The sequence below is a fragment of the Nothobranchius furzeri genome, chromosome 12 (genome assembly GCF_043380555.1).
Source record: "Nothobranchius furzeri strain GRZ-AD chromosome 12, NfurGRZ-RIMD1, whole genome shotgun sequence".
Classification (NCBI taxonomy): domain Eukaryota; kingdom Metazoa; phylum Chordata; class Actinopteri; order Cyprinodontiformes; family Nothobranchiidae; genus Nothobranchius; species Nothobranchius furzeri.
The window spans coordinates 46,783,152-46,808,105 of NC_091752.1; the positions used below are offsets into that span (position 1 = coordinate 46,783,152).

General features: G+C 43.9%; 1 protein-coding gene across 1 annotated transcript in view; it reads right to left on the reverse strand.

Moving 5' to 3' along the window:
* The window catches only part of pcgf5b (polycomb group ring finger 5b), a 35,652-nt gene extending 13,572 nt beyond the window's left edge, over nucleotides 1-22,080 (reverse strand). The window contains exons 1-3 of the mRNA XM_054734776.2: nucleotides 21,926-22,080; nucleotides 5,404-5,933; nucleotides 3,512-3,608 (exon numbers count right to left, since the gene is read on the reverse strand). Of these exons, the coding sequence (XP_054590751.1) occupies nucleotides 3,512-3,608; nucleotides 5,404-5,521 (215 nt within the window). The 5' untranslated portion in view covers nucleotides 5,522-5,933; nucleotides 21,926-22,080. The remainder of the gene's footprint in view (nucleotides 1-3,511; nucleotides 3,609-5,403; nucleotides 5,934-21,925) is intronic.
* Nucleotides 22,081-24,954: the final 2,874 nt, after the last annotated feature.

Below are 24,954 nucleotides of genomic sequence, written 5' to 3' on the forward strand. Positions count from 1 at the left end.
TTTCCACCTAGAAAGCAGTTGAAGTCTCCTGTGTGGGAATATGTCTAATATATCTAAAATTCCCACACAGGAGAGTTCATCCGCTTCCTAGGTGGGAATGGAGCAGTCCCGATGGTTGTTGCTCACACCACAGATTTTCAATAATATTCAGGTCTGGTGTCTGAGATGGTCATTCCAATACTTGTTCCTCTGCATGTTTAGGGTCGTTGTCTTGTTGACAGATCCAGCCCCAGTGCAGCTTCACCTTTGTCACGGATTCCTGGACCTTGGTGTCCAGAATCTGCTGATACTGAGTGGAATCCACACGTCCCTCAACTTTAACAAGATTCCCAGTCCCTGCACTGGCCACAGCCCCACAGCATGATGGAACCACCACCATGTTTTACTGCAGGTAGCAGGTGTTATTTATTTATTTATTTGGAATGCTGTGTAACTTTTTTTAAGTGGGGTTCTTTTTCCTCCGTGCATAACGCCCATGTCTGTCCAAAATTTTGCTTCCCACTATATACCAAGAAGTTTTTCTATGGCTGTTCCTGTGGAGTGGCAGACCGGGGTGGTGGTCCAAATTTTTAAAAAGGGGACCAGAGGGTGTGTTCCAACTATAGGGGGATCACACTCCTCAGCCGCCCGGAAAAGGTCTACTCCAGGGTACTGGAGAGAAGGGTCGTGTCGATAGTTGAATCTCAGATAAAAGAGGAGCAATGTGGTTTTCGTCCTGGCCATGGAACTGAGGACCAACTCTTTACCCTTGCTAGGGTGATGGAGGGGTCATTGGAGTTTGTACAACCAATCCACGTGTTTCTCGGGGTCTTGTTCACGAGTGAGGGAAGGAGGGAGCGGGAGATCAACAGGTGGATTGGGGCAGCATCTGCAGTGATGCAGACGCTGAACCGGTCTGTTGTGGTGAAGAAGGAGCTGAGCCAGAAAGCAAGGTTCTCGATTTACCAGTTGATCTACCGCCCAGTCCTCACCTATGGTCATGAGCTGTGGGTGATGACCGAAAGAACAAGATCGTGGATACGAGCGGCCGAAATGAGTTTTCTCTGCGGGGTGGCTGGGCTCAGCCTTAGGTATATGGTGAGGAGCTCGGACATTCAGGAGAGACTCGGAGTACAGCCGCTGCTCCTCCATATCGAGAAGAGTCAGTTGAGGTGGTTTGGGCATCTTGGTAGGATGTTTCCTGGATGCCTCCCCAGGGAGGTGTTTCAGGCATGTCCTGCAGGAAGGAGGCCCCCTGTTCGACCCAGGACACGTTGGAGAAAGTACATCTCCAATCTGGCCCAGGAACACCTTGGGGTCCTGCCAGAGAAGCTAGTAAAGGTGGCCGGGGAGAGGATGGTCTGGAGCTCCCTAGTTGGGATGCTGCCCCGGTGACCCGGACCCGGATAGGTGGAAGAAGACGAGATGAGACGATAAACTGTGCCCGGCGGGGCTTCATGGGTAAAAGCCTGGCCACCAGGCCTGGCTCCAGAGTGGGGCCCAGGTGACCCGCATCTGGGCGAGGTAACAACATTTCCATTTATGTCTGTCGTCATGGTGGTCTTTGAGCTGCAATTTGTCTGATCTCTCACCTAGTACCTGTTTGATATGGGTCACCCTATCAGAGGCATAAAGCCTCAGACAACTTAGCTCCTAGGACCACTGGGACGCCCAAATCCCTCCACCATGGTAAGGTGGCAGCCCTATGTGTTTGTTGCTTTTTACTATTTTATAGCCAATGTCTGTCCAGACTGTTCTAATCTAACTAAAAACAAATTAAGAGTTAATTCATTCATTCTTTCATCGGTGTGAATCTGCAGAAAGTAGAAAAGGTAAAAGTAGAACTTAACAACTTAAAGCAGACCTGCCAACCTTGTCAAAAAAAATTTCACAGCCAGACAGGACACACAAAAAAACATAATAAATAAATAAATAAAATTTTTGAGTACCACTTGTGCGGTGTTTTTTGCGGACTTTTGCAACTCCATTGCTTTTCACGCTGTAATCTCCTTATTCACTGGATGGAAAATTTTACACACACACACATACTTGTTCATAGTTCTTATTTTGACTAGTAAGGTTATAGACATTTTTACAGTTTGACCTGACTCCAAAGTATCGTGTATTTTAATATTAAACAGTAAAACTCTAAAGTTTCCTTATATAATAGTTGTGCTTAAACAAGTTACTTGCATTAAATTATTTCAATACAAATTAATAAAAAATACATTTATATGTATTTAATGGAAATTATTTATTTTGTAAATTGCAATAGGTGTTTCTGTTCTCAAGAATGTAAGATTGAATTGGCTTAAAGCACATATACACATCACCAGGGCTGATTTACTAATTACCTGCAGCTCCCTGGTGGCTTACCGTATGTCCACATCATAATTGCAGATTGTGCAAAACGCATGGTGAGGTTGTTTAGAGGGTCGCAAGCATGGCCACTGTTCTTGATATTTGGACAAAAACTTCTGAGACACATGGACCCTCTTCTTTTTGGCAGATCTGCTAACAAATCCCTCCCTGTCTGCTTCTCCCTCATCTGCCATAGAATGAGTTGCAAAACGAGCTGCGAAAAAAAATAATGGCTGCATGTTTGAACTGTATAAATAATCACATTCCTCCTTATATACTGGCCAAATCTATCTGTAATGGATAGGCAAAAATACACACACACACACACACACACACACACACACACACACACACACACACACACACACACAGCTGCCTTTCTCTTTAGTCTCTTTGTTTTTTATTTTTTTACTCAGATTTCGGCTTGAATATTCAACAGTGAAAGTAACGTTACGCGTTCACATTCACCAAAAGACGGCCGGTCCGGCCCGCTGACACACACACACATTTACCTTACCAGAACAGCAGCGAGTGGCGACCTGGAGGGAGAGAGGAGCAGCAGGCAGGATGAAGCAGGGAGGAGGGGGGCGGGGTGTTACGCTATAGGTTAGGCAGGATAGTTTTACTCTGCTTTTCTACGATTGGCTTAAACTTCTTCACCAAGCTGCTGAGTCGTGTTGTCTGACATGTGTACCACACACGCATATTTGCCACAGAACTCAACTCACGTATCCGCAGTTTTTTGCGTAGTTTAGAGGGGTGAGTCGTACCAGCGTAAATAGATGCCAAATTACGTATTAGCTACGCAAAATGCATACAGGTTGGCAGGTCTGTTAACCCTCCCACTGTCTTTATGGTGACCCCGCAAGGAAAGTTGACCATTGAGCAGGAATGATGGTTTATCCCTTGAGGTCCATGTGGCAGGGGTGAGGTGGTGGTGCTTACTCCTCACCCCTGCCATATGGACCCAAAGGATAAACCACCAACCCTGCTCAATGGTCAATTTTCCTCGCGGGGTCACCCATAAAGACAGTGGTAGGGTTAAAGGTTTAAAACTCTGATTTTACCCAAAGAAAGGGAATCAAGAAGAAAGAGAGAAGAAAATTATAAGACAAGTGTGACTGATGACCAGTTTAAAGAAACTCATTAGGGAGAGAAGAGCTGATGTTACCTGAGCATCTCCAGAGGGTTGGTCTCATGAACCTGGATGCCACATTTAGGACAGTCATTACTCTCCTCAAAGTGCTGCACAATGCAGCTCTTGCAGACTGCAAGGAAAAACCAGGTGAGACCATTTTAGTCACCCCATAGACGCAAAACATCCCATTACATCCAGGACTTAATAAACCCTGATCCTGAGTGGAACCATGACCAACGGTAGCTGGACTTTTACCGTCCTCTGAGTCTCCAACTTGTCCCACAACAATCTGCAATATGAAAACTCCAGATAAAGTCACATAAAAATAGAAATTAGAGCATAAAGATTAGCATTAGCCTATGGTGGCCTGGTAGGGTTAGGCTTCAGCACTAGTCTGACATGTTTAACTTTCCATAAATGTTTAATTATGAATCCACATCTTCCCATAAGGGTCCTGCAATGTTGCAGGCACCTCTGAAGTTTATCTTTATTTATTATTCCTCTGATAAACTTAATGCCCAAAGAGATGCATGAAGTGCACACACACACACACACACACACACACACACACACACACACACACACACACACATTTCAAATCAGCTTGGTGGGCTCTGACTGCTCTTGGTGTTTTGAGTTTCAACAGTGAGATAATTAGCAGAAAATTAGCAAAACATTTCTATTCATTTTCTGTGTATTCAGATAAATGTATTTACTTCTAAAGTTGGCTCCTCCGCCTTGCATCTATTACATCAGAGTTGTGAGCATCTTGCCTAAGAATAAAATTATCATTATTTAATACATTTGTGTTTTTCTGGTTCAATCAGGTCATGTCTCACATGTCCTGCTGTTGCAGCCTGCCTCCCAAGCAGGCGGGAAAATTCCAGCTCTCTGATTGGCTAAGACTGTAAGAAATTCCAGGAGAAGTTTTGCAATTATCAGTTTGTGGTGTTAAAATATGGAACGGATTTGAGCAAGAATTAAAACGTTGTAGAAATTATTTTCAGTTCAAATCTCTTTTTAAAATACACGTTTGGTCACAATACAAAAATATAGGTGGCTAAACACATAATACATTATTCTGTTTGCTGCAGGTTACTATAATTCAATTAAATTCAATTCAATTCAAAAATACTTTATTAATCCCAGAGGGAAATTGATAGCTGCAGTCGCTCAGAATAACAATAATAATCGAGTCATCAAACAGTTATTGTATATTACAATAGTTGTTGGCAGGAAGGATCTCCAGTAGCGGTCATTTCTTTCTAAGTGTAGTATAATTATTGTTACCTATTTAATAAGCTATATTTGTATGTAAGCATGGGCATATGCACAAATGTTTACCAATCATTTTGCTGAAGTACCTTAAGTTGAAAAATATTTAGAAGGACTGTTAATATTTTGATTTGAATGTATTGATTTTGGATAAACTGGGGTGAGGTTTAATAAGGTTATTTCCTTCTCCTGACTCCATTTCGAGTGTTAATGTAATACATTACTTGTTGTAAAGCATGATTTAAGTTCAACTATAGTTGGCTGTGTGGAAGCCAAATTGTGTGATTTTGGTTTTAACTGTTGTTGTAGTTGTTCAAAATAAACTTTTGATTTGACTGTCTCCACACGCTATTTTCTGTAAAACATTAGTGTCATGCCCACACCCCATTAAAGTTTTTTTTAACATGTAGGGCAAAACAAAATCAGCATCCTGCAGTTTTATTGTCAGCAAATCTAAAACATATGAATAATTAGACCAGGGTTAGGATTAGTTTCAAATAATTAAACATTTTTGGAGGAAGAATTAGCTTTGTTTTTTTAGCAGAAGTCGGTAACAGGTGATTTGTTTCCCTTCTCTGTCTGTCTGTACTCTATAAAGAAAGAGGATTGATGACTTTTTGTGCGTGTGTGCCTAGTTGGGTTCCACTCACATGTGTGCAGGCACTCGGTGACTGTGGTGGGTTTGATCAGGTAGCCTCTGCACAGGTAGCAGGTTATAAAATGGTTGAAATCTCTCACTGGGAGGTGTTTCCTCCCTGTAGCAGCCATGTTTGGGATAATTTTGCAGTAAGAATCCAAAGCTGAAGGGAGCGAGCGTTCCCTTTGAGCTTCAGGAGCGCTGGAACTTCATTCACAGCAGGATAAAGTCTCTGAATGCAGAATCGGGAGCCTGGACGGTCCTACTGTGTGAAATCCTGCTCCATTCTCAGCTTTAGTTTTTAATCACTTCTTCTGAGTAAAAGTCTCCTGCATGGGATTGAATCCAACTTCATTAAACCCCATTTAGTCAAAGATAAAACCAAACTTGTCTCAAACCAAATCCTGATGAGGAGTCTCAGAGGGAAAAGGGATGTATCCACTTCCTTTCTGTCTCTGCCTAAGTGCCATTTTTATTCCATAAAGAATTAAAGTTCAGTAGCAGGTTCCTCCCAGATGACCTTTAATCTCAAAGTGATGTCACCTAGAGAGAATTGAAACAGAAAAAAAAGTCAGCTAAAGCAGGAAGTAAACACAAAAAGCATCAGAGACTGTTTTTCACTCGAACAAACCAACAGGCTCACTCGGAACCCAACCAGAGTCCCGGGTGGATGATGCAGACCAACTAGATCACAATATAAACTGTTCTAGAGCAGGAAAAACATTAAACTTGCTGCACAACAAGGGTAATAAATAAGCACATTCAGGTGACTTCATACCCCAGATGTGATGAGAAGCTGTTTATTTTACCCCACCAATAGTGAAATATTATATTCAGCATCCTGCTGGGTTTTTAGGAAGTAGGCCGAAACAGGCCATCAGGTAAAACCTGTTTTCATTTCATCTCGCTCCGTCCTCATGTGGCTACTTGCTCTTTACTTCATAGTAATCATGCATTCGTACTGATTTTGAAAGTAACGTTTTTTTCCCCTTTTAGTAATGCCGTTTTATTACGGTCGCTGGAAGATTCATATCAATTATGTGATGCACTTTTTACTTTCAGTTTTGTGCTGACCGCGTCTGCCCTGTGTTTTTTTTCCCTTCTTTTACATTCCCATTATTAGCTAGGGATGGACAATATATCGGCATCAATATCGGTATCCGCCGATGTTAGTCCTTTTTTAATATATCGGTTTCGGTTTGATAAATGAAACCGGGCCAATGTTACCAACCGATATTTTTTCCATCTCGTCTCCATTGTTTGCCTGTTTCAGAGGGTGGGTAGGTGGGGGGTCTGGGGGTGATGTTTAATTGTTCAGTCATGTGAACTGTGAATGAAATCATCTCAGAATCTCAGAAATGTGTGTGTTGTGTGTACAAAACATAAATTCAGCTTTAATTATTTTCATCCTACACAAAATCTTTTGAATTTAGAAGCATTAATCTCAGTATATCTGTATCGGCAAATATCGGTTATCAGCCATAACAGTGATCTCAATATCGGATATCGGCATCAGCCAAAAAAATTCATATAGGTGCATCACTAAAATTAGCGGTTGTTACGGCCCTGTTTTTGTCATCTTTCTACATCCACGACGAGGAAATAAGCTTTGGATCATGTTTTGACTAGAGGCCGATATATTCAACTTTTTCTATATCGGCCATCGGCCGAAATTCTTTTAACAGCAGATGAAATAATAAAATAAAAATTAGGCACCTGTGTGGCCAACTGCTGCCACTACTAAACTGAAGATAGGACCCGAAGGACCCCAACATACCTGAGCTGATAAAGGATAGAAAGATTCTAGAACCTTCCTTTTACTTACATTAGTCACATTTACATGCGACAAATTTCCCCGACCCGATTCAAATCTTGGTTGATCGGAAATCCAGAATCTCTGTTTTATATGGACACTAACTAAAATGATCCGATCATGCCGTGAGTTTATATGCACCAAGTATTCAATAGGATTAAATAGGCTGAGCATGCACAGAGCTGTCTTTCCTGGAAAAAATAAGTAAACAAATATCATGAAATGAAATGAAAAATGTAAAAACGTCCTGCTTTCCTAATTCATTTAATCATTTTAATGATTTTATTTTGCTCATAGAAGTTACGTTGTCTTCAGTAAATTACTGCAGGTTTATGCTTAGCTGTGTTTTATTGTTGACAATATTAAAATAAGGGAGGGTTATGTCTCTGCTTCTTGATCAGCTGGTCCGCAGCTCTGACGTGACGCCTGGGCGCAGCGCTGCGCGGAGCGGGAGTGGGGGGGTTCAGACTTATGTTTTATTACTGAGCTCTGTTGTGACTTATTATTAATAAAATGTGACAATCAGCTGAATCTGTTGAGAAAATGTGGTTCAAACTAAATAACAGGAGACGTTAAGAAAGTCTGGAAGCCTGTGTTCATCATGTGTTAATAGACGAACCCATCTCATCTCATCTGTGTTAACGTGTTTTTCAACAGATAGTTGGATTTAACTGAAGATATTTTTCTACTCAACATTAGCCTCCTTAAACTCAAACCAGGTCTATGTAACCGATGTTACCCTGTCTTCTTTACGAGCACGTCTCCATCCATCTGCTGCAGAAACAGCTGCTGCATTCACAGAAACAGGGATCTGTGCTGCAAACCCGAAATGAATGTGCATGTTTCCAGTACAGACTTGGACATGTTAGTTAATAGTTTGTGCAATAATCAGATTTTTATTTTACTGCCACAAAATGCAGGTTCTGGATTAGATATTACTGAAACAGGGATGGCCTGCCATCATATTTAAAAAACGGCCCTCGTTAATTAGGCCGTCATTTATTTAACTCAGGCAGTCTAAAAGATGGTGGGGAGGCTTGCTAGCTGTTTTACACATGCGCAGTGTGTGCACGTTATTTTGCTCCAACAATCCGAATGGCTGTGTACAAGCACATCAATCGGAATGATGATCGGACAAAACCACCTCTCTCAGTTGGATTGAAATTTCATTCCGATCGGCCGAATCGGAACATTCCCATTGACGTGTTAACATGCTGAATTTTTTATCTGATTGGGCGTTCAATCCGATTAAATGTGCACATGTAAATGTGGCTATGGTTTTCTGTGAAGCTAAAGCAAAACTTACTGCTTCCAGATCAGGAGAGTGACTGAGCTTGTTAGCTACAAATTCCTTTTTCTCACTTGCCTAACTCTGGAAAATCTAACAGACAAAATTATGTCTGAGTAAAATATCCCTTTAAGTTTGGTTAATGTTTGCTCTATTTCACTGTATAGTTTAGATTTAATTTTTTTTTACCACAACGTGTTAGTGCACTTTACTTTTTTTTATTTTAAGATTCTACGTCGACCAGCCAGTTTTACACCATTATACTGGGTCCTGTTTGATTTTCTTTATTTAAAACACAAAAATAAATAAACTTGAATCTGTTTTATTTTCTATTGTTCTGAAACAGTTTGCACATTGTTAATGTTTTGAGTTTGTTTTATATTTGAAGTTCAATATATATTAAGAGATTTACTGACTTATTTAATTTATATTAAACACAGTGAATGTTCAGTTGTCTTTCACAATCAATGTACTGCTTGCACGTATATATTGGCCTTAATACTTAGCTTTACATATTGGCCATCGACAACATAATTCTTTTAAGGAATTGTCAAGCCTGCCTCAGAGTCCTTCTCCACCCACATATCAATTTTGAAAAGTGCAACATTAGTTGGCGTTGCCTGGCGGACCGAGAGGGTGGAGCCGCGGCAGTGACGAAGATGGATGGGTAACAAGACGAAGCTAGCTTTTTTTTCCACTCTGAGCAGTCATAAGAAGTGGAGGACATTTCTCACCCTCCTTACCCAGACAATCAAGAAGAATGGGACCAAGTCTATTTGGAGGAGACAAGTGGACCTGAGCCTTATTGTTTTGAGCTTGTGAGTTGCCTGAAACCACCGGAGCTGACTCAACAGAACCAGCTCTGAATGGTAAGTAGCCATAGCATTTGCTTAGCTGCAGGGTTCGGCTACACGGCCCTAGAGTGCTATTATTCAGCATGTTTTAGAGGTTTGTCTGCTTAAACACACCTGGTTTTAATCAGCAGCAAATTGCTGAGCTGCTGAACAGCTAATCCAACATGTTAAAGCAGGAAAACCACTGAAACGTGCTGGATAGCAGCTCTCTAGGACATGGCCACATACCCTGAGCTGAAGTTACTGTCTGCTGCAGAGAAAATAATAAAACTACCCCATGAGAAAATTATTCTGTAATGTATTCATTTATGTTACACAATCACAAACATCCCACTAAAACTGCCCTGATTTCATTATTTAGTTACTGATTCCAGCTGTTCTCTTGGTCGTAGGTGATCCTCTGGTGTCAGCAGCTCTTGTGCTGTCGTGAAGAGCTTCCAGAAGAATGTGCCTACATTTTATTTCAACAGCGCCTTTCTAAACACTCAAGGACACTTTACAGACAGAGATAAAATACACACCAAAAAAAGACAGAACAGCATAAAACAAACAGACAGATTGGAGCAAAGAGAGTAATTATTGGAATGCTATAGGAACAGGTGGGTTTTGAGTCTGGTTTTAAAGAGAGTGAGGGTGTCAATGTTAGGGAGGTCAGGAGGGAGTGAGTTCCAGAGCTGGGGAGCAGAGCGACTGAAGGCCCTGCTCCCCGTAGTGACCAGACGGAAAGGTGGGACAGAGAGGTGGATGGAGGAGGAGGACTTGAGGGAACGGGTGGAGGTTGAGGGATGAAGGAGGTCTGAGAGGTACGGGGGAGCTAGGTTATGGATGGCTTTGAATGTATATAGCAGAATTTTTAATTGGATTCTGTAAGTGACTGGGAGCCAGTGGAGCTGCTGAAGAACAGGGGTGATGTGGTGGAAGGAGGGAGTTCTGGTAATTATGCGGGCTGCCGAGTTCTGGAGAAGTTGGAGTTTATGGAGGGATTTGTGAGGAAGACCAAAGAGAAGAGAGTTGCAGTAGTCAATACGGGAAGTGATGAGGCTTTTGACAAGGATGGCGACCGAGTGAGTAGTGAGGGAGGGGCGTAGGCAGTTAATGTTGCGTAGATGGAAGTAGGCAGACCGGGTAATATTGTTTATGTGGGACTGGAAGGATAGTGAGGAGTCGAGGATGACACCCAGAGTCTTGACCAGAGGGGAGGGGAAAACTAAGTAGTTGTCTACAGGAAGTGTAAAGCTGTGGATTTTGGATAGTAAGGATTTAGTGCCGACAAGTAACATTTCTGTTTTATCACTGTTGAGTTTGAGAAAGTTTGATGTGAACCAGTCTTTGATTTCAGATAAACAGTTGGTGAGGGAGGAAGGAGGGAGTGAAGAGGAGGGTTTGGAGGATACATAGAGCTGGGTGTCATCTGCATAACAATGAAAATGGATGTCAAATTTACAGAAAATATTTCCCAGGGGAAGAAGGTAAGTGATGAAAAGAAGTGGACCGAGAACTGAGCCTTGGGGGATGCCGGTAGTGACAGGGAAGGGATGGGAAGTGAATGATTTGAGTTGAATAAACTGAGTACAGCCAGAGAGATATGAATGGAACCAATCAAGCGGGGTATGAGAAATGTCAAGGGAAGACAATCTATGGAGGAGGATGGTGTGAGAGATGGTATCGAAGGCCGAACTCAAGTTGAGGAGGATGAGGATGGGGAGCAGTCCAGCATCGGCAGCAGTGAGGAGGTCATTAATGATTTTTATGAGTGCAGTTTCTGTACTGTGGCCAGGGCGAAAACCAGACTGGAAGGGCTCATAGAGGCTATTGAGGGTGAGATGAGCATGGAGTTGAACAGATTATTGTTTCTAGTATTTTTGAAAGAAAGGGAAGATTTGAGATGGGACGAAGATTATGGAAATTATTGGGCTCAGTGCTGGGTTTTTTTAATATTGGAGTAATAGATGCAGTTTTGAAAAGTGAGGGAACAACACTGGTAGAGAGGGAGGAGTGGATTATGGCGGTTATGAGTGGGAGAAGGGAGGTGAGACATGTTTTAACCAAAACTGTAGGGAGGGGGTCGAGAGAACAGGTGGAGGGCTGCCTGAAGAGGGCGCTAGACTGACATTTTTAGACAGAATTTAGAGTTTTCAAAGAAAATACATCAAAATGCAAAAATAATGACTACATGTCTAACAACACTATTAGACACCATTAGGGCCAGACAGGATGTCAAACAAGAAATTAGTGTAAAACATCCTGAAAACTTTTCAAAATAAGTCGTGCTGTATATCATTTCCTGTGAAACCTCCATAGCCACTGTTAACAGAACAGAAAAAAAATATGTCCCTTTTGGATAAATGCAGCTGTCTTTCTCCTTGCTTGTTATTGTGTGGACATCTGAAATGGTGTTGCAATTCTCCGATGAAGTATTTGGTCCCGTTTTGCTTCAGAATCGCTCCCGGCTGGAAGAGAGCTTGCAAGTAAACGCCACTATTTCGTTACCTGCCGCTTTCACAGCCAGTGGAAAGAAGGGGCCAGTGTCAAGTCAGCTGAGAGATGTAAGAATGTAAAGGTGTTTCTATCACAGTGAACTAGCTTTGCTCGAGTTTTTTCAGGGTATATGCAGGAATCTCAAAATTAAATTTAAGACTTTTTCAAGACTTTTTAAAGACCTTGTAAAAATAAAATTAAGACTATCGCAAAGAACTTATCAACTGTTAAACACTCATATTGTTTTTAAATACTGCATCGCGTGGTTTTCCACTTCATGTTGGGTTACGTTGTAACGTCCAGCAATGGTCGGTTTTTAGGCACAGTTTGACCATTCAACATCTGGTCAAAAAGGAGACACAAGACTTCATGTGTCCCCTCTAAATCAGCCTGCCTTCATCCCACCAGCTGGAGCTCAGAGCCTGCAGCTCTTAACACAGATAATGAAAAGTCAACAATAACATTTTCTCCTCAAGGTCCAATCTTTCAGGACTCTTCATGCCTCCATATATGGAACACTCGCAGCCCGGATTTCCTAAATCAGATATGAACTTCTGCAACTTATAAGCTAGATAATCATTAAATAAATGTTTGTTTATTGCTACTTATAATAATTATAATATAATGAAATGTTTCATTAATCTGTGCTCAATGATTGAACTTTGAAATGAATGTTATGTTATGATTACAGTGATTGAAATACGCTTCAGCATGTTAATTTGACAAGGTCATAACCATTTGCACTCACACAAGAACAAGTAAGGGAAAGTTAAACTTATGACACATAGATAGTCCTTTACCCAGATCAGAGCATCCGGTATCAAAGAAGGCGTGTGTTTCTGAGATTCTTGGTAATATTCTTCAAACTTGCCAACCTCTGGTTGGCTACACAATCATAACATGAGAACATTAAAACCAGATTACTCGGGTTTCTCCTCAGTTCTAGAGAAAGCTTCAGACTGGCCACCTGAAGCAAAATCCTCTGTGTTTTCCTTACATAGGGGTAGCCGAGGCAGCCCGCCACGGCTGAAATCCCTACAAGATCCCAAGTTTTATTGATTTTTTTTTTGCGCCGTTTCCCAAAGAAGCCGCGGGAACTACTCTGTTGTTGCTTGTGATCACAGCTGGCAGGCAGCAAGGAGGAGGAGGCAGGGCAGGGTGGTTGCAGCTAGGGATGAGCCGGATACTCATTTCAGACTAGTTTATATTTATGTTTATTTATTTGGCAGACACTTTTATCCAAAGCGACTTACAATTTATAACCTAAAGGGCATGTTGTGATCTGTGGGGGAAACCGGAGTACCCGGAGGAAACCCACGCATGCATGGGGAGAACACGCAACTCCACGCAGAAAGGCCGCAGCTAAGTTTCGAACCAGAAACCTTTGTGCTGCGAGGCAACAGTGCTAATAACTGCGCCACCATGCAGCCCAGTATCCGGTACAGATAAAGCATTTTTGAAGACTACGAGCATGAAACGAGTAAAACTTGTACCGTATTTTCACGACCATAGGGCGCACCGTATTATAGGGCGCAGCTTCAGTTATGGGTGTCTTTTGGTATTTAACACATACAAAAGGCGCACCGGGTTACAGGGCACGGGCAAATGTACCGGTAAAACATATGTGCGGGCTCGGGACTCGGAACATATCAGTGCAAACCAGACATTGTGAAAATTATAAACAGCCAAAAGCATGTTTCACTTTACTGGTTTAGTCCTGGTTCAGACCTGGTTTAGAGCGCACGTGCACTTCCTCATTGCGTGCGCTGACAGCTTGTGCTCTTCTTAAGTGCTGATGCGCTGTGTTGTTCAGAATGTGTTTACCGGTAGTTGGTAGATTTAACCACATAAACTTTTCACATGAACAAAATCATATGTGTGTTATTAATAGGCCTAAGAAAGTAATGTGATTTAAATTGTGTTTTATCAAAAAAGGCAGCGGGAGCAAATATGAGTTTGGTTGTGCTTGATTTGAGTGCTATTATTTAATCATCAAATCCATCAAAGTCATCTTCTGTATCTGATAAGAACAGCTGGGCTAGAGTACAGTCAAACACGCCAGGTTCTCTCTCGTCACAGTCAGTGTCTGTCTCGTTGCCGTCCGTCTCCTCGTGAATGATGCCGGCTTTTGCAAAAACCCGAACAACAGTACAAGTAGACACATTAGCCCAAGCATTTACAATCCATTCACAAACTGCGGCGTAACTCGCCCGGCGTTGCCTCCCAGTCTTCGTAAACGTGTGTTCGCCATCTGTCATCCATCGCTCCCACGCCGTTCGCAGCCTTACTTTGAATGTCCTGTTCACGCCAATGTCCAGCGGTTGGAGTTCCTTTGTCAAGCCTCCCGGAATGACAGCGAGCTCCGAGTTCATTTGCTTCACCTGTTTTTTCACACCGTCCGTGAGATGAGCGCGCATGGAGTCACAGATCAACAGGGACGGTGACGAGTAGAGTTGTCAAAAAAATTGATACCTAGATATAAATCGATGCTAAAAGTGGTATCTAAATTAGATATTCCATCCCTGTGGTATCGATATTATGGACTATTATACACAGCCTTCTTCAAGTACACCGACACGCACGACAGCCAGATACCGTAAAGCAAACTCCGCCTCCCAGACAAACAGAAGAAGACGTCGCATGGCTACATTGCAATTTCCCATGCGAGTTGTCTCCGATCCAAGTTTTGTCTGCCAAATAAATAAACAAAAACATAAACAGCGAATTTGGGAGGCGCTTCACAGCCCAACTTAATTAGCATACCAAGTCCGACACGTAGTTGTATATTCAAGCTTATGTGCTTATAGGAAAACTCCCGTTTATTGCAACCCGGACTTCATTTCTAGCATGCAGTACGTTTGTTTACTCACGCTGACAACTTTGGTGCTACTTGGATTCCCCGGGGTATTCCGATCCATCGGCGAATCGCCATCAGTGTATATCCATATAATGGGTGCGGATGGGCACCCATGGTGCAGCCTCGAAATAAGACATTATGTGCACCAAAACATCTCAATGTCGAAAAGTTTTGTTAGGAATCATTAACGTGATTCCTGTCATAATCCGCCCCAGCCTCCCTGACTGTGTCTCTCCTGCCCTGATTTGCCTGATTGTTCTCACCTGTCCCTGATTACTCTGCCCATGCGTTCCTGATTCCCTTGTGTATTTAAACCTCCCTCCTGGTTGTTGTCTTTGTCGGTTCATTGTCGTTGTGCATGTTCGTTCGTCCTGTTGCTCCCGTCCTACAATAAACATCTTTTTATTTTTTCATCCGTCTGCCTGATCTTCTTCCTCCTGGAACCCACCACCACACATGATCTGCCACCTCCACCCGCAGAACATGACAGAATGAACCGACCAAACCTGAACCTGTGGTGAGCTAACACATCTGTTCCTGGAGGATTATTTTTTCTTTTTTGCCCCTTTCAGCTGTGGGAGATTTCTGGCCTGGAGTTTGTGTGTTCGGCGCATCCTACCTGTTCTCAGGGTGGTCAAAGTTCCTCTGGGAGATCCTGGCGCATCCTATTTATCTTCGGGGTGGCCAGGGTCATTCTCCTCCAGCTGTTTTTGTCCCGTCCCATTCTTCTCCTGAAGCTGCGGATCCTGGAGCCTCAAGGGAATTACACCCCCTACGCACGCCATTATTCTCCGGTGTGGTAGGGCTGGTCTCCCCGCTCTTTTCCGGTGGATCCTGGAGCCTCAAGGGAGCTACAACCCCTGCGCACGCCATTGTTCTCCGGTGTGGTAGGGCTGGTCTCCCCGCTCTTCTCCGGCTTCCCTTCACCCGAGCCTCCGCCGATGGACCCAGCAGATCGGGATGTGCACCTGCTCTGATTGGGATGTCGAGTACCTGCCGCCGAGCTGGGCTTCCACGCGTCGCTCCCGCTGCTCTACCACTTCCTGGTCCATGCCTGCAGGTTCTGTGCCTGCAGGTTCTCCACGCAGCAGTTCCTGCTGGGGCCTATGCCTGCTGCTGCAGTTCCTGCTGGGTCCCACGCCTGCTGCTGCAGTTCGTCTCTGTGTTCCTGGTGTCCTGTATTCCTGGAGTCAAGTGTTCGTGTCTAGTCTACTCAAGTCTGCGTGTCAAGTCCAGTCTACTCAAGTCTGCGTGTTAAGTCTACTCAAGTCTGCGTGTCAAGTCAAGTCTACTCAAGTCTGCATGTCAAGTCAAGTCAAGTCTACGTGTCGTGTCAAGTCAAGTCATCGTGTCAAGTCAAGTCTGCGTGTCAAGTCAAGTCTACTCAGGTCTGCGTGTCAAGTCAAGTCTACGTGTTGTGTCAAGTCAAGTCATCGTGTCAAGTCAAGTCATCGTGTCAAGTCAAGTCTGCGTGTCAAGTCAAGTCATCGTGTCTACTCAAGTCTGCGTGTCAAGTCAAGTCAAGTCATCGTGTCAAGTCAAGTCTGCGTGTCAAGTCAAGTCTGCGTGTCAAGTCAAGTCAAGTCTACGTGTCGTGTCAAGTCAAGTCATCGTGTCAAGTCCAAGTCATCGTGTCAAGTCCAAGTCATCGTGTCAAGTCCAAGTCATCGTGTTCGAGTGCCCAAGTCATCGTGTTCGAGTGCCCAAGTCATCGTGTTCGAGTCCCTGTGCCCAAGTCCAAGTGTTCGAGTCCCTGTGCCCAGTCCTTGAGTCCCAAGTCTTCTGGTCCAAGTTTCCCTGGTCTAAGTTCTTGGACACATCTGTTTGGTCGTAAGACGGAGTGCCGCCTGAACCGAGAGGCCCCTGCTCCGCAGCCCTGGATGGTGTTCCTTGTTCCCTGGTCTCGTCTTCTGTGTTCCCTTGTCGTGTGTGCCCTGGTCTGGTCTTCGTTCATGCCCGTGTCTCCTGTGTTTTGTGGCTTGTGGGCGTCTGGTATCCGCCCCTTGAGGGGGGGGTACTGTCATGATCCGCCCCAGCCTCCCTGACTGTGTCTCTCCTGCCCTGATTTGCCTGATTGTTCTCACCTGTCCCTGATTACTCTGCCCATGCGTTCCTGATTCCCTTGTGTATTTAAACCTCCCTCCTGGTTGTTCTCTTTGTCGGTTCATTGTCGTTGTGCATGTTCTTTCGTCCTGTTGCTCCCGTCCTACAATAAACATCTTTTTATTTTTTCATCCGTCTGCCTGATCGTCTGCCTCCTGGAACCCACCACCACACATGGTCTGCCACCTCCACCCGCAGAACATGACAATTCCCCTGTTCGTTTGGAGCGAGTCTGGGATTTCTAGGCGTGAACAGACTAGCCGCTGCTAATCTAACCGGCGCTTTTAATGGCATCACTGCCGTGCGCCAATCTGTTTTTATTAAGATTACCGGTAGATATACCTTTGTCCTACTGTGGAGAAATTCGTTTTCTCCCTTTAATGACCAACAGAGTTTTTCAAAAGTACAGAACAAAACATATGGCATTACATCTTATGACAAAAATGCACCTTTAACAGAGTTTAAGCAGCAAAACATCACTCTGCAAATAGTGTATATATAGTGAGACAATTCATGATTTAAAGTGTTAACTTTCGCCAGTTTTTGTATGCACGTTTTAAAAAATGCTGATACTTGAAAGGTTTAAGCACTTTACACACTTAATTCTTAACATTTAATTTTTGCAATATAAATTGAGGAATTTTTTTTAATAAACTTGTTCAATAAATTGGTGTTTTTAAATAGTATCGAAATCGAGCATCGAGTTTTTTTTCCAGTATCGAATCGAGTTTGAAATTTTAGTATCGTGACAACCCTAGTGACGAGTGGAAAAAACCGCATGGTCTCTTCACATACACCTCATTCAGCCACTCTTTCATTCTGTCCTCATCCATCCAGCCCTTTTCGTTAGCCTTAACGATGACTCCAGCTGGAAATTTCTCTTTAGACAGTGTCTTCCTCTTAAAAATCACCATAGGTGGCAGTTTCTGTCCATTAGCATGGCAGCCAAGCACAACAGTAAAAGCAGATTTTTCGTGTCCCGTTGTGCGTATCGCTACCATGCTAGTCCCCTTCTTCTCAACAGTGTGATTCACTGGGATGCAGGGACGTAATTTTCACTTTAGAAGTGGGGGGGCCACGTGTGTGTGTGTGTGTGTGTTGGGGGGGGGTCTTTACAGTATGTTCTAATGGGAAACAGGCTTCGACACAAATGGTTGTTTTCTGCTTGGTCCTAGAGCTCAACCAGTGCCAATTTAATATAAAGTATTGGTAAAAAAGTGCAGAGGTGAAAACTTGACTTTGGAGAAAGTGGGAGGGACATGTCCCCCCGTCCCCCCCCAAAATTACGTCCATGCCGGGATGTCAAAAGTGAGCGGCACTTCGTCCATGTTGGTTATGTGGCTGGGCTGAATGTGTTTGTCGGCAATCTTCTTACTGCAGTAGGAGCGGAAGATGGACAGCTTTTCTTTGTAATCCACTGGAAGTTGCTGCACCACTGTAGTCCTTGCCCGGATGGAGAGATGGCGGCGTTTCATAAAACGAAAGCACCAAGATGCACCTCCTTGAAAATGTTCAATGTTCATTTCTTGTGCGAGCGTTACTGCTCTCAGACGAATGGTGACATAGAGACGCTTCTCCCAGCTGTCCTCTGCTCGTTAACCCATTGCTCGAGGCGGTCTTCCAGCTCAGGCCACCTGGCTTTGTGCCCGCGGAAACACAGCTGCGTCTTCTTTACTTGTCGGAGTTCGTTTTCCAACTTCCTCCACTTGCAAACCATGGACTCATTAATGCTGAATTCTCTCGCTGCTGCTCTATTCCCGTGTTTCTCCGCGTAGCTGATCACTTGCAGTTTAAACTGTGCTTCATAGGCGTGTCTCTTAGCAGGTGCCATTCTCAGGGTTGTCAGAACAATGTTCAGCATACTGCGCAGTGTTTCCCCTAGGAATTTTTCCAGTTGTGGCTGTGGGGCCTGGGGGGGGGGGGGTCCTTGGGGAGAAATTATGACACGTCTCTAAATAAAGTAAAATTTTCTAGCGCAGAGAGGACACAATCCATAGAAGCACTGATTTGATCTCATTTCAGAGAAAAATAGAACAGGTTAGATGCACCTAATAAATAAAATGGGCAAACTCAGGCATCTGTTTCTTTCCTTCATTGTTTTGGTGCTGAAAATATCACTAATGCGGATCGAAGTAGATACACAGATAAATGCACCTCTTATTTATTATTTGGAGACTACATTTACTGCAGCTGGCAGAGGCAGAGATTTTTTCTATTGATACACGGAATTTACAGAATCATTTTAAATTTTAATAGGGGAAGACTGCAGGAGGGAGCGGTAAAATACTGGGGGTCCCCAGCAAAAACAAGAAACTTTACGAGTCTGATGAAACCCGCTGGTTTTCCATCAGGCGGTCACGGGGCAGCTCCAACGACCCAGTGGCTGTGCTGGGTCAATGTTATCGAGCTCAGTCCGGCTCGGCAGAGGGTGAACGAGCCGAGGTGACGTTGTGCTCTGCTTAAGAAGTGTTATTTTCCCGCTTCAGAAGAAGCGTCCAACGTGTTTTTACGCTTTCTCCGAGACATGTCACGTCGCTAAGTTGTTAGCACCGAGCGCTAACACATCAATAGTGCAACGTAGCCTGCTGGAGGTTTTAAGGGTTCAGATGAAAACACCCGGCCTCTCAGGCTGCTCACACATCGATCTTAAGTTGTCGCTGTTGCGCTCATGCCGTAATACAGTATTAGATGCGGTTAAAGTCAGACATGAAAAAATAAATAAATTTTACATGAATAAGTGATGCTTAGCCTGGTGGGGGAGGAAAACCTGGCCTAATAAGTACTGGAGGAAACCCTGTCAAGATTATCAACACATGTTTATCTTAATGCTATTGAAACATGTAAACCAAAAAGCATTATATCCACTGCTACCTTTCTAATTTTAAACTCAGTAACTTATGCTGTAACTTCACCTTGCCCTGCCTGCTCCTCCTTGCTGCCGCCGGCTGTGATCACAAGCGACAAGATAGTAGTTTCCGCTGCTTCTTCAGGAAACTGCGCAAAAAAAAAAATAATACAAAACAAAACTTGGGATCTTGTAGGCGTGGCGGTGGGATTTCAGCCGTGGCGGCCCGCCAAGGCTACGCCTATGTAAGGGAAACCCTGCGCTTCCTATTCACATCAGTGTGTTTCCTTCTTTTCATTTCATCCACAATGATGGAGAAAAAGAAACAGATTACATGATGCCATCGGATTTTCACATGAACTGTAAGAACTTTAGTTGCAACAGCAAAATTACTGAGCACTGTGTGGCTTAAGACTGAGATAGCTAACATGTTATGCTAATTATTATTATCTGACTAAATGTTGTAACATGTAGTGATACTATAGTAGTATGGTACAGGAAAGTACTGGTACCATTTAGTTACGTTGTTGCAGACTTTTAACACATTACTATTAACCTGAAGCATTCTGTGGGTCGTTAAAAAATATTAAGAGAAGTGGTGAAACTGCTCTTTCAGTTGTAAATGAAGCAGACCCCTTCTCTGTTTTCCCTACCACCCAAGAGGCGTGTGCTCATTATAGTGCCTGACGTGCTCTGCTCATAACACAGAACCAGCGCTGCTTTTATTCACACCGAATCCCTCGCGTAACTCGTCGTTGTCTCGTCCATTTCTCAAAACCACAGTTTAACGTTTGGTTCATCCTCTTGACAATCATTTTTGTTTTGTGCCACCTGCTGAACAGCAGGAATGTAAAGCTACGCTGCTAATGTTGCTGTTCAGATCTTCTTCAAACAGAAATGTGTTGCTGCCCCCGTCAGGTCAGCTGCATAAACAACTCTGCTTTATCTTCACATTTGAGACCCACCACTGTGGCGTGTGTGTTGTGCCAATTTGTGAATTCAGCTGCATATGTCCAGTGTTGGGTGATAATTTCCACCCCGGTGTGTGTGTGTGTGTGTGTGTGTGGATATAGGACAAAACTAATTATTTATGGATTTGAATAATTTGGATGTGACACTATGCTTTATAACGCTGTTATGTGTGATAAACACCCAGCCAATCAGGGGATGGGTGGGTGTGGCCAACAACAGCTTGTTTTGTCTTGTAACTGAGCCCTGAAACGGCTAATTTTGTAAGGTACTGAAATAGCTAAGAATAATGCTATTGAGAAGGCTTTTAAACATAAAATTCATTAACATGTTTTGAACCGGGGATACCCAACCCTGGTCTTCATGGGCTTCCATCCAGCATGAGATGTTTCGCTACCCCTGATTTCAATCACCAGGTGATTAACGAGACTCTGCAAACCTTGATGAGTTGCTGCTTGATGAACAGGTGATGCAACCATTAAATCAGTTGTATTGGAACAGGGAAACAACTGCAACAGAGGACCCTCCAGGACTGGAGTTGGACACTCCTGAGACCATAACATTATTAAAACAAAATGGTCCCTTTAAATTGGCACAAAATAACTTTATTCTCTTATAAAGTTCAGAATTTAGGGCTGTGTGTGCGCGTGCGTGTGAGTAAGGAGTTACATTGCAAAGTATGTGTGAGCGAGAGAGAGTTAAAAGGAGGCATTTACTGTCAGGTGTGTGTGTGTGTGTGTGTGTGTGTGTGTGTGTGTGTGTGTGTGTGTGTGTGTGTGTGTGTGTGCTGTCCTTCCGTTGATCTGGATCCAGCCGGTTCTCCTACCGGTCAGACGAATCTCAGTTATTTTATTTATTTTTTCTAGAAGAATCTTAAGTGCGTAGATCAAAAATCCTACGTGTCCCGTACTAACACGCGCGCGCAGAGCAGAACCGCTAATCTCATCGAGGTGCGTCACGGTCTACGTCACCAGAGTCAAAACAACATCAACGGACGTTACACTCACATTTGTGACACGCGCTAGTGTGAGTGCGCGCGCCCGCGGCGGCTCTCCTACTGTATCACTATCACTGTAGCTTACATGCGCACACGCGCACGCAGCCCATGTCGTAGGTAAAAGTTCCGGAGCTCCGCGTCCCGGCCTCGGGCCGGAACCATAGCGCAGCGCACATTTTATGTTGCATGAGCTTATCGTGATCAGCGTATTTGCGAGGGCGCACTTTGCGTTTCGATTGGGGGGGGGGGGGGGGGGGGGAGGGGGGGATCCAGCAGCGTGAAAGTTTGACCGAAACGCAGCGAATTCAGCTGAACCGAAAAACGTTCTCACCTCTGTCTGGACCGGAAGGTCTTTCGTGACGCTGCCTGTTCCTCCCGTTCAGTCCGGCCCGAGTTCTGCTTGAGGAGGCAACGCGGAACTAGTCGGTTCGGATCTGCCCCAGTCCGCCCAGCAGCCAGGCAACAAGAAAGCGGCAGTGGGCGGGGAGCCACCAGGCAGTCAGGCTGGGCTTGAAACTGAAAGCGATTGTGTAACACAATGACTATTGGCCCGCAACACACGCGTGCACACACATACACACACACCGCCTGTCGGTTTATTAGGTTGTTCTCGCTGCTGTTGATTTTCTGCAATCTGATGTCAAATCGATTATACACCACCTAATGACATCACAGCTGATCAAGTGTCATGCTCGTGACGTCACTGGAGATTGAAAAAAAAACCGATTCTATTTCTCTTGGGTATGTGTAGGCCATACAGCAGTTGTGTGTGTTGTCTCTGTCACACAGGTATGTCTTTATCAGTGAGGACCAGCACTGACTTCCATCCATTTTTGTGGCTGTATTATGCCAAACCCATACCACAGTCAATGTTGATCTAATCCTAACGTCAACAAAAAAATGATAATTAAATTTTTATTTTGTAAGCACCTTTCAAGACTCTCAAGGTACCTCTAAAACCAACTGGTGTGTTTTTTTAAGTGAGGACCAGAAAAAATGCCCTTACATAGGGGGGGGGGGGGGGGGGGGGGTCCTCAGTACATAAAAGTATACACACACACACACACACACACACACGGATCGATAAACACTGGCTAATGAATGTCGAGACGCATCTCACTCCTCAGCTGTTACATGAACTTCCAGACTAAAGTAAAATGACAAATTTTGAAAATGAAAAGTTAGGAATGCTGCAAGGAGAGTCAGCTCCTCCAAGACTGAGGTTCTCGTTCTGACCCAGCTAGTAAAAGAGCTCCATCACCTAGAGTAAGCTATGTGCTAATGACATCTGATCAAAAAGCCTCCTGAAAATGTTCTGGGCACTAGGAGAATACACTGGGGCAGAACCAGAATGACCTGGATGGATTATCCATGTTTCCACTTTAGGAATTGTGGGAAATTTCTGGCAGGGGGGAAAGTTACAAGGAGATTGGATGACTTGGCTCTCGCAGACTTTAAGATATTAGCATATCGCCACTGCCCTGGCAATGAGTGATGTCACTGATGAACGCCAAAAGACATTCATAGTAACATTGAAAGTTTATGCTGTCAAAATACGCAGTAATCAAATCCATTCAGGGGGCAGGAGAGCTGCTGTGTGATGTAAAAAGTGGTATTTAAAGGCAGGACACTTAAGTCTTTCATTTTTTAAATTTTCTCATAAGTCCCGCTCCTGTATGGAAGCCCATTCCCGCCACTCAAATAAAAAAAATAATTATTATCTCATAATTATGACTTAGCTATCTCATAATAACATACTATCTCATTATTATGAGATACTATCTCATAATTATGAGATACTAAGTCATAATAATGATAGTATCTCATAATAATGAGATACTAAGTCATAATTATGAGATAGCTAAGTCAAAATAATGAGATAGTATCTCATAATTATGAGATACTAAGTCATAATTATGAGATAGCTAAGTCAAAATAATGAGATAGTATCTCATTATTATGAGATAGCTAAGTCATAATTATGAGATAATAATTTTTTTTTTATCTGAGTGGCGGGGATGGGCTTCCATACACCTGGCCTCTCCTGCTGAACAAATTTTTCTGCGAGCCTTGCGCATTGGCAAATGGCACTGCGTTTACACCAGGGGGAGCTGTCAGTTAACGAGACCGTGCCTTAGCAGTGTTCACAATGGTCTCACGCGCATCAGTCGGCTTATCATCCAGCAGGACCGAGCGCAATTTGTGGCAGCGGCAGCGCGAGTGGCACTTGCGGTGGCAGCTCTGACATTTTCGGGTGGTGCCAAGGCTTTTAGTGACACCTGCCACAGCTGCCACGGCCTCTGCCACTGCTGCCACAGCTGTCATGGTACCTGCCACGACCCCTGCCACTGCTGCCACAGCGGCAACGGCCCCTGCCACTGCTGCCACAGCTGCCATGGTACCTGCCATGGCTGCCACAGCCCCTGCCACGGCTGTTATGGTACCTGCCACAGCTGCCACGGTTGCCAAAGCCCCTGCCCCTGCTGCAACAGCCACAGCTGCCACTGTACCTGCCACAGCTGCCACGGCTTACAGTGGCACCTGCCATGGCTGCCACAGACTGTAGTGACACCTGCCAGAGAAACGATTGGCTCTACCAGCCTGGAGCGGCACCTCTGGCAGATCGGAGTGTCATCTCCTTGCCAGACAGAGCTGCAGTTACAGATAACACAATAATTGCAGCACTTATTGCATCATCGGCCTCATTGTGCCAATGTTTTTTTTTTACTTTATTAGCAAAACCAAAACAAACAAGGCTGTCACCGAAAATATTTGAAATATTATGCGGTGTGCAGAAAGGATTATTGGAGGTGAGCTTCCCTTCCTCCAAGACATCTACAGGAAGCGGTGCCTGAGGAAAGCGGGGAGGATCATCAAGGACTCAAGTCACCCCAGCCATAAACTGTTCAGACTACTTCCATCAGGAAGGAGGTTCTGCAGCATCCGGTCCAGAACCAGCAGACTGAGGGACAGCTTTTTCCATCAGGCCATCAGACTGCTGAACACTTCACAGACACCTCACCCTCACTACTGAAACTCCAACATTACACACTCCATACTGTACATTAATGCCACTGTTTTGCACATACCAACCACTGTATATTTTATATCTCTTATTTTATTGTTTATTTTATTCATTTGTTAAATATGTATATACGCATTATACACACACTCACATGCACACACGTAGAAAAATAAAGAATAAAACTGTTAGCACACACATTTAGGAATGTATATACCTTACATACTATATATATTATTACTTAGATTAGCCATTTTTATATTTTGCTTGTTTTTACGTTATTGTATTTTGCACAACTGTTGCTGTGAAGCTCGCACACAAGAATTTCACTCGCATGT